The sequence below is a fragment of the Phyllostomus hastatus genome, unplaced genomic scaffold, assembly GCF_019186645.2.
Source record: "Phyllostomus hastatus isolate PE091 unplaced genomic scaffold, TTU_PhHast_1.1 phas_contig_38, whole genome shotgun sequence".
NCBI classification, from domain to species: domain Eukaryota; kingdom Metazoa; phylum Chordata; class Mammalia; order Chiroptera; family Phyllostomidae; genus Phyllostomus; species Phyllostomus hastatus.
In genome coordinates this window covers 27357114-27367600 of record NW_025333869.1, presented here as the reverse complement: position 1 = coordinate 27367600, position 10487 = coordinate 27357114, and the positions used below count along the sequence as shown (strand labels likewise).

General features: G+C 37.6%; 1 protein-coding gene across 3 annotated transcripts in view; it reads left to right on the top strand.

The window, feature by feature from the left end:
• Window positions 1-1101: 1101 nt before the first annotated feature.
• VPS26A (VPS26, retromer complex component A) overlaps window positions 1102-10487 on the top strand; it is a 30948-nt gene continuing 21562 nt past the window's right edge. The window contains exons 1-2 of one of the 3 annotated variants that reach the window (XM_045842340.1): window positions 1102-1258; window positions 6217-6366. In XM_045842340.1, the coding sequence (XP_045698296.1) occupies window positions 1256-1258; window positions 6217-6366 (153 nt within the window). In that variant the 5' untranslated portion in view covers window positions 1102-1255. Of the gene's footprint in view, window positions 1259-1448; window positions 1603-6216; window positions 6367-10487 lie in introns of those variants that run through there. The other 2 variants (XM_045842339.1, XM_045842341.1) reach the window with 2 other exon arrangements.

Genomic DNA, 10487 nt, shown 5'->3' with positions numbered 1-10487 from the left:
GATGGAATACACATCCCTGGCACCCTGGGAGGACGCTGCAACCAACCAACCAACCAACCAACCAACCAACCAACCAACCAACCAACCAACCAGGCTAGGGCTAGTTGAAACTATTTTTCAAGTTCCACTGATGTCTCTTTTGACACAGAGGTTTAGTTTTGTTGCTTAGTATCTAAATGTGGATTTCCAGGCCATCTTTTTATTTCTAGTTTAATTCTAATGCGGTTAGTGACCCTAATTTCAATCAAGCCTCTTAAATTTGAGACTTGCTTTATGACCCTGCTTCACAAACTTGATTTTGTTATGATGTGTTATTATGGTGCACTCAAACTCCCTCACCCCGCTTTTGTTGTGTAGAGTGCACTATGGTGGTTAAACGCTGTTTTGAAATTCTAAAACAGTATTCCATCATCTGGAGGTTCTCCAGCCTGACACGAGACTGACTAGGACGAGGTTAAAGCCACAGTACCCTTCAGCAGGATCATCCGACTTTTTGGGAAGGCTTTCCCCCCTCACGGAATGGCAAGGCGATACGATTCATCTGAGAGCTTTCTACCTCGGGGTGGATCGTTCACGGTCCATGTACTTTAGGAAGCGACGTACGGTGGTACCCCAAATTTTTTCAATTGCTTGTTTCCTTAGAGGCAACAAAGCTAACAAGTTCTCAAAACCCAGAAATTCTCAGAGAAAGTGGTAGCTGGGTGGAGTTCGAGAAAGGTGGAGGAATGCTTCATCTCCGGATTAAATACATCACTAAGCCTAAGGCTGCAGGGCTTCGAGTAACAGCTTCCTTTCCCCTCCGGGGCCAGTAACCCAACCGCGGAGAGCGGCTCCCGAATAAACGCTTCCCACCTACGTCCTTTCCTAGCTACTCAAGCAGGAAGGAGGAACCAATCCAAAAGAGCAAAGAAGCTAGGCAGCAACCGCCGTCACGTGACGAAAAGGAGCGGGAGGATGACCAGGAGAGCTAACTACGGTCCAGGCCCCTCCCACTTTACGACATCGCATTGCTCCGCCCCCTACGCTGTAGGGTGGAGCACGAGGCCCCGCCTCCAAGCAGCCTCTTTCGCACTATCCGGCTGGTTAGTAGGGCGGGGCGAGAGGCCTGGAGGTGGCTGGTGCGGAGGAAGGGAGGGAAGGCAGGCAGAGGTCACGTGCGGTCGGTGGCCCTAGGTCACGTGACAGAGCGCGGGGGCTGGGAGTTCTGAGAAAAGAGGAGTGAAGCTTAGGGGGACGCGGTGGCGCGGTTCTGACAATGGTAAGTTCGCGGCTACCCGCTCGTTTGCCTCCTGCCTTAGCCCGGGAGCGCGCGGCGGTACGGCCAACGGCGTCCCGGCGTCGCGGAAGGGGCGGTGGAGAGTGGCAGGAGGGGGCAGGCTAGCGGGGCCGGTTAGGCCTGTCGGGCGGGCCCGGCCGGGTCGGGGAAGTGCGGGCGGCGCCGTCTCTTCCCGGTCTCCGCCGGGTTAGAGCCCCTGCGGGAGGCGACGCGCTCTCCGGGCGATGTCAGAGACTCTGCCCGCGTTTCTCAATCGGCTGTGGGGGCCCTGGTTGGTTACTCGGACCTCGCCTCTGCGGGGGCTCGCCGCCGCCTCCCCCTCCAAGGTAGCCAGTCTGTCCGTTTTCCCAGGCAACTTCGGTGTCTTTAATGTGGGACGACTCTTACTCCTAGTTCCGGACTCGGGGAAAGAGGACGTGGTCACTCTCTTCCATAGTGTCACTAGCTTGAAAAACTCTGTGATTTATTTATTTTAACCTGGATATGGTGACATTCTGAGAGCTCCTGGCCCCAGTTACGCCTGATGTTGACACTTGTAGAATGAAAGGGAAAAAAGAAAAGGACGTTGGAATAGGGGACGTTTTTTAACTCAAAGGACCAAGTTCCGTGCCCGCTGGTTTAAGCACTAGCTCTCATTTACTTCCCCAAGCTATTTCTAAAAACTTAACGCTTTGGGTTGTTAAAATGACCTGGGGAGTAGAGGGCGGAAAATCAGAGTATTTTAAACAGTGGGAATCATAAGCGTGAGCACGATGGCGTTTAACTTTGTGTATGTTGGCAATCTCTGGGTTTGGTCTCTTTTGACACATTTTATGGTAGTATTCGTTTGTTTCATTTAGTAAGCATATCTTGAACGTCTGCTGTGTGTTCTCCTTGTACAACCTGCTTTCCCAAAGCTCACCGGTTCAATAAGCTGCATGACACTTTTGGCTTAAGACCAAGCTAGATTTATTTTTTAAAGTTATGTAAAGAGAGACATGTTCCTTCTTAAACTTGGAGCCTTTTTCCCTTTTATTCAACAAATAATTACTTAGGTATATCCAGGTGCCCTGAGCAAGACTGAAAAAGCTATTGCTCTTGTAGATTACAATTTAGAGGGAGATACACATTTGTGTAATTATTTGTTTAACGTGGACATTACAGTTGTGATAAATACTAAGAAGGAAGTGTTGAGGGACCTTGCCTAGACAGGAGGTAGGAAAGTCTTTAATTGAATACAATTTGCAAAGAAAACTTGAAAAGGCCCTCTTATTTTTTGCTTACATTTAAAATAGCTACTTCTGATAAGTTTTTGAATTATGTTCATGAGCAATTTTATTTTCAAGTTAGTCATCAAACTAAATTCTATGGTTTTATAACCTTGAAATGGGCACACATGTAATATATGTATGAAAATTTGCTGTTTCATTGCTGTGCATGGGCTAAGTGAGTAAATTTTGAGAGCCTCCCTTCACTCACCTTGAGTTGCATTTCTTTACATCCATTGGACCTATTGAAATTTCCTCAGTGAGAGCTAAAAAGTTTGTCTTTTATTGTAGCTACATATAGTTTTGCTAGATGATAATACTCAATATTGGATTTAAAAAATAATACGAATAATCTTAGGTTAACCTAAAGTCAATGATAGGAGGTTTAGGCGGCCATGATTAGATTAACTGTAAAAACAATTGCTGTAATGTTTTAATGGTCATATATTGCAGTCTGGTTATTTAAAGGCTACCTAAGTATTGCTCCTGCGAATCTCATATTCTAAATGCTTACTTGAAGATATCTTTTCCAGGGAAACTGAGTAGCCTTTCACTTTAAAGATCTTAAAACTGCTTTCAGTAATGTCAGCAAAAGTCTATGTTAATGCATCTTAATCTTATTTACAGTTTTTATTCTTGTTTCTTCTCAAGTCTCCACCAACCTAACAATCCTGTATTTTATTTCCTCTTTACATATGAGAAGTATTTAATTTGATTGTGAATAATTAAAAACTTGTTTGACTTTTTGTTTGAAATGACAGGAGATACACATTTTGAAGTAAAAACTCTAAAAGCAAGACTTTGTGTAGAGAACTTTTCCTTTCAACTCCTTTTAGAAGGAAAACAAAAAAGAGACTTTTTTTCTGTTATTTTTTCTTGTTAAATATAAAACATCCACAATTTTTGAAGGCTTTTAGTAAGACTAATTCATTTTTGATACATCCTAGTGATAAAAACTGGATGTTAATCCAATGCTAAATTTTCATGGTGTCATTAACTAAACCTTGTTAAAGTGTTACAGTTTACTTCTCAACATGCTATTATTTTGCATATGTAATACAGTAGGTTGTTAAAATATCTTCTGATCTCTTCCAATCTTACTACTGGGTTGGCCAAAAAGTCTGTATGGTTTCTCTGTAAAATAAAAGACACATTTTTCATTTTTACCAATAACTTTATTGATTTGGATATTTTGAATATGTCAGCTATCTCCTGCATGGTATAACATTGATCATTCTCAATTAATGCGTTGATTTGATCCCTGTCATTTTCAACTGGCTACTTGACTGAGGAGCATTATCAAGTGGGAAATCTCCAGCACGAAACTTCGCATATTTTGACACTTTCTATCAGTCAGAGCACCTTCTCCATTCACTGCACCAATTTTTTTTTTTAGAAAATAGTTCATCTTTAAAAAAAAAAAGATTTTATTTATTTATTTTTAGAGAGGGAAGGAAGGGAGAGAGAGAGGTGGGGGTTATGGCCTGCAACCCAGGCATGTACCCTCGCTGGGAATCGAACCTGGGACACTTTGGTTCGCAGCCCACACTCAATCCACTGAGCTACGCCAGCCAGGGCTTGCACAAATCTTTTTTTTGTTCTTGCATTTCAGTTGTGTTTTTACCTTCCTTGAAAAAATAAAGCATAATGTCCTGAAAATGTCGCTTATTTTCTTCCATCTTCAATATTTTTATAATGGCTACACAAAAATTCACCAGTTTTGGTAAGTTTTTTTTTAAATGCAGGCTGATATGACAGTTGCACAATACAATCTCACAAAATTGTTTCAAATGAAGTTGAAATCAACTAAGTGCTACTAGAGCCATCTTACGGGAAAAAAACAAACTTTTTGGCCAACCAAATATTTTTATTGTGTTGAAAATTAAGTCTACATTTAGTTTTTGGGTATGAAATATTTAATGGATACAGACTATAATAAAAGATGACAGTTTTTACATATTTTAAATGTTTTAGAATTTTTAATTCTTATATGTCAAAATAAGACTTATTATTTAATTATAATCATGTTATTAGTTAATTGTGAAGTTTTATAAGACAAATCTGTTTTACATTTTAATTAGTGTCAATTTAAAAGATTTTATTCATTTATTTTTTAGAGAGGGGAAGGGAGGGAGAAAGAGAGGGAGAGAAACATCAATGTGTGGTTATCTCTCATGCACCCCCGACCAAGGACACGGCTGCAACCCAGGCATGTGCCCTAGGCTGGGAATTGAATCGGCGACCCTTTGATTCACAGGCCAGCACTCAACCACTGAGCCACACCAGCCAGGGTGGCAATTTTAATACTTATTTTTGATTACGTGATCTTTTTGAATCAGTCTTTAAATTCAAAGTTCAGCTCTGTGTGTTTGGGTAGATACCTTGGGGTGTAATTGCTGGGTCATAGTATATGTTTATCTTTAATTTTACCAGATAATGCCAACTGTTTTCTAAGCAGGTGTTCCAATTTATACTGTCACCAGCACACTGAAGGATTTTAAACAGAATGATGATCAGATTTATGTTTTTAAGAGATCACTGTGGTTGTTAGGGCAGAGTAAGAAGGGATGTAGGACAATAGGATAGGAGACCGTTCTCTGTAAATATTTATTTTATTTTATTTATTTTTAGAGATGGGGAAGGGAGGGAAAAAGAGGGAGAGGAACATCAGTGTGTGGGAGAAATATTGATCAGTTGCCTCTCGCACGCACGCACCCCAACCTAGGACCAGCTGGTAACCCGGTATGTGACCTGACCAGGAATTCACCCAGTGACCTTTCTCTTTGCTGGATGACACCCAGCCAACAGAGCCACACGGGTCAGGACTGTACATTTTTAAAAAATACTAGAAAATTAGGTTTCGTTTGTGACAGTAATGATCCACAACTATATCTGATATTGGAATTACTAATGAATTTTGTATTACTAATATGCTTTGGCATTCATAAGCAATTTATCTTTGTCTCTTACAGTTCTGTCATTTTCAGGATCTGCAGAACAAGGCTTATACATTTTCTTTGTAAAAATTCACAGAAATTTAATTATTCTCTCCCACTAGAGTGAGTTTTATTCTAAGGGCTTACACATCCTATTCAGACCTATAGAGCAGTAGATTTTATAGGAAGTAGTACATTGTAATAATTCACTTGGATTTGTACAAGCAATTTGGATTTATGAGTTCTGCTATAATGAAAGAAACTTACAGAAGTATATCTAAAGATAACTTTTCAAATCCGCATGTTAAGAATTTTTTATTTCAGGTATATGTATTTGTTTACAGTATTTTGCTATGTATAATACATACTTTTTTGCCCAAATTTTTGAGGGAAAATAAGGATGCACATTATACATGGGTATAATGAATACATATTGTGGGTATAATAATCTGGTGTGTGATGCGCACAAAAACATAGGTGCACGTTACACCTGGCAAAAATGGTATTTATAGTAGTTATGGAAATGATTGAAATTATAGCATGTTTAAATTTGTGTAGTTTTGTTTTTTATTATAAAAATCAACATGAATTTATTCTCTTAAATTAAGTTTACAGTATTAACTGTAAATTTAAGTTATTTTCTGTGAATTCACAGATTTGCACTGTATTTAACTGTAGGTCATAGGTAATTAAATTTGAATTACCAAACAGTAATGGAAAAAACATGATCATTATGAGCATTTTTCTTTTATTTCAGAGTTTTCTTGGTGGCTTTTTTGGTCCCATTTGTGAGATCGATGTTGTCCTTAATGATGGGGAAACCAGGAAAATGGCGGAAATGAAAACCGAAGATGGCAAAGTAGAAAAACACTATCTTTTCTATGATGGGGAATCTGTTTCAGGAAAGGTAAATTGTTTGTTTGTAGGATGCTAGAATTAGTCATCAAAGTGGTCTGTGCTGTTTCTAAATTTGAATGATTTTATTGGAGATGGAATTCTTTTAGAAGGTTAGCTAAAATTCTTGATATATAACATTTACAGGAAAGATTCTTTTTTGAAAAAGATTTTATTTATATTTTTAGAGAGGGGGAAGGGAGGAAGAAAGAGGGAAAGAAACATTGATGTGACAGAGAAGCATTGCAGCAACCCAGGCATGTGCTCTGACTGGGAATTGAACTGGCAACCTTTCCCTTTGCAGGATGATGCTCAGCCAACTGAGCCACATTGGTCAGGTCTATAGGAAAGATTCTTAAACTGAAAAGGTTACAGGGGCAGAGTTCAAATTAAATTGTGTGCTAAATTTTGTGTGTTTGTGACTGTCTGCTTCAGACAGTTTGTCCAAAGGGGCCGCAATCCATGCAAAGTTTATTTCTTCTGTAACTTAATGTTAAGTTGTAGAGATTAAGGATAATTGTCTAGTATACCTTTCTAAAAGTTTCTTTCTCATTCTTTGTAGCTTATCTTTCTGTACTACTGCCATTGCATCTCTCATTTCTTGGTACCAAGTAGAGAACTCAAGTACATTTGGAATGTGTTTCTACATGGTCAGATATATTTACGATATCTTCTATAGCGTTTCACTTTCTCTCCTTTTCCTTATCAAGTTATATATAAGATTCTTATACTTTAGGAAATATGATCAGTATTCATTAGTCTGTGATACTGAGGGATGGTCATACCATAGACAAAATCAAGGCATAAAACATTTGAAATAGTTTTTTTTAATGTAACCTGAAAATTTTTCTTCTCTGCTTGTTAAAGTAATAGCAGACACATGTTCTTTTGGAAAATAGCTATAATCCCGTCATATGGAAAGATTCACTTAAAATTTGGGTATGTTTCTTCCTAGATTCTGTATTAATTAAAGCTTATGTGGATATAGTATATTAAGCATACATTTTCCCTATTATTGGATGTTTAAGTAGTTTTTATTTTTCAGATGACTTGTATAATCTATCACAATTGTAATATATCTATATATATAAATTTTCCTCCAAATTTCTGTAGAATAAGATTAATAGAATGAATCTCTGGAAGTGAGTTTTTGGACCAAAAGACATGAACATTTGAAGGGTGTTGACGTATATTAATCTGGAAAATTTGCATCAAACCATATATCCATTATAATGTCTTGTTTCACCCAAAGGAGCATTGACTATAATCAGTTTTGAATCTTTGTTATTGTGATAGGTAAAATGATATTATAATTATCATTTATTTGGTTAGTATTATGGATAAGTTTAACTTAGGTTTATTAGCCATTTTACTGTATTGGCTGTTCTGGCCCTTTGCCAAATTACTTCTATTGCCGATTTAGCATTATATCTGAAATAAATGTTTAGGTTTTCAACTTTACTTTTCTGGTATTCTTCCTTTAAAAAAGATAGAGAGGAAGAGAAGAGGCTTAAAAAAAGAGCAGACAAAATTATCAAAAGTAGGGAACATGTCAAATGAAAGAAGAGTAAATAAAATAGTGTTTGGTCTATAGAAAAGAAGATATTCGTGTGGTGGGGTTGGAGGGGTAGGGATACCAGTATAGTACCAGTTTGGTCCTTCTAAGGAAAGCTTGAACCTGCTAATACCTCAGATATTTAGTTTATAGATATGGCAAGTAAATAAATATCTCTACTGCTAGGTTAAAAGCCTTTGAAGATCAGGGAGTCAGTGTGCGCATATGTATTCTCTATAAAGTATAGTCTATTTATATCATAGGATCTCACTGAATATTTATTTGACTTGTTTATTTACATTTTTTTAAGTCTAGTAGGGAACATTCCATCTGGTTTAAAGTAATCTTGTGTCTTCTAGGCCAATTAGGCTGATGTTTATGGAATAAATAAAGGAAGAAGGGAATGCTTAAGGAAATACAGCTACCTCAGTATGGTTTTTAAAAAACAGCTGGCATTCAAATTACATTTTTGGAATCGTTAGGGGTTGTATGTAGGCCTAATCAATAACTATAGAGTACATTTAAAAAATGACAGGCCTCTTACAGGTAAATATTTTGCTCAGAGGATAGTATATCTGGAACCTGATTATTTATTCACCTGAGATTTTTTTCATTTTTAACCTTTTTGTGAAATAAAACACATAAAAAAAACACACAAAACAAACATTATGTAAAGCATACAAGTATTTTCTTACAATGACCATTCAAGTCAAGAAGAACTTTGCCAGCTACCTCATATGTTTCATCGCAAGCACAGCCCTTTCCCCTCAAAAGTAACCACTTTGCCAACTTTTAAAATAATTAACTATGTTTCTTAATTGTTTAGTCTTGCTCCTTTAAAACGAATCTCTGTGGCATTTAAATCCTTTTTAATCTCAGGTTCCCTCTTCATGCCTTTCTTTATAATTTATCTGTTGAAGAACCTGAGCCATTTGAACTGTAGCGTTCTCTCTGGCGGCATACTCATGATGTAGTTATTGCCTGTTAATTGGCAGCTGGATCCAGAGGCTTGATCATACTCAAGTTTGATTCTTTTGGCAAGAATACAGGTGATGGTGTGTTTTTTTCATCAGGGGGTGTGGGATATCTAGTTTCCTGTTTTTGTCTTTTTTTGCAACTCTTGTAACAGTTGTTAATGTTGATTCTTGGCATACCTGTATAACAGGTCATTAGGTACGATTTATGAGCACTTTGAAAAAAAAGTTTAACAGAAAGAGAAGAAAAGCATTGGTTATCTCTGACCCAGCATGGGTCATTAGGAACATGTCTTACCATACCAGCCTGGGCTTGCTGAAATGTCTGGGTATAGAGTTGGGAGATTTAGCCTTGACTTAACCACTGTCTTAGTAGATAACTCTGGGTAGTCGTTTAACTTTCTGGATCTCACTTGTAAATTGAGAAGGTTGGACTGAATCATTATTGGTTTCCAAGCCAATTCTCTGCTTGAAAATCCTTCATATATTAGATAAAATCTTGGGAGACCTGGGAAGTCTGACATCCTACCCAAGGCAAGAAGAATTCCACTGAAACATACCAGCCAGGGCAGAAATTTTCTTAAAAAAAAAAAAAAAGCCTGATTGAGTTATAATTCATATGCCACAAAATCCACTGTATTGAAGTGTACAATTCAGTGATTTTACTATATTTGCAGGTTGTGCAACCATCACCACTATTTAATTCTGTCACATTTTCATCACTCCAAAGAAACACCATACCATTCACAATCACTTCCGTAGTGCCATAGGCTGAATATATGTGTTCTTGTAAGATTCATGTATTTAAACCTAATCACCAATGTGATGGTATTTGGAAATGGGGACTTTGGGAGATAATTAGGTCATGATGGCAGAGTTCTCATGAGTGGGATTAGTGCCCTTATAAAGACTCCCAAGAAATCTCATGCACCTTCTGCCACCAGAGGATATGGTGAGAAGACAGCCATCTATGAACCAGAAGGCAAGCTCTCACCAGACACCAAATCTGTGGGCACCGTGATCTTGTACTTCCCAGCCTTCAGAATTATGAGCAGGAATTTTCTGTTGTTTATAAGCCACCCAGTCTATGGTATTTTGTTACAGCAGTCCAAATGGACTAAGACACCTATTAACCACTAAGGTATAAATTTGCTTTCTTTCACTATGGATTTGCTTATCTTGGACATTTCATGTAAATAAAATCATTATGTGTATCTAGCTCCTTTTATGATGTTTTCAAGATTCACATCTTTTAAAAAATTTTTGGTAAAATATATGTATAAAATAAAATTTGCCATTTTTACTATTTTTTAAGTGTACAGTTCAATGGCGTTAATTAAATTCACAATTTTGTACAACCATCACCACTGTTTCCAGCATTGGTTTATCAGTCCTAACAAAACTTTGTAATCATTAAGCAATAACTACCCATTTATTTCTCTTTTCTCCCAGTCCCTGGATACTCTGATCTGCTTTGTTTTTCTATAAGTTGGCCTGTTCTAAACATTTCATATAAGTGGTCATACAAGATTTGCCCTTTTGTGCCTGCCTTATTTCATTTACCATAATGTTTTCAAGGTTCATTCATGTTGTAGCATGTATCAA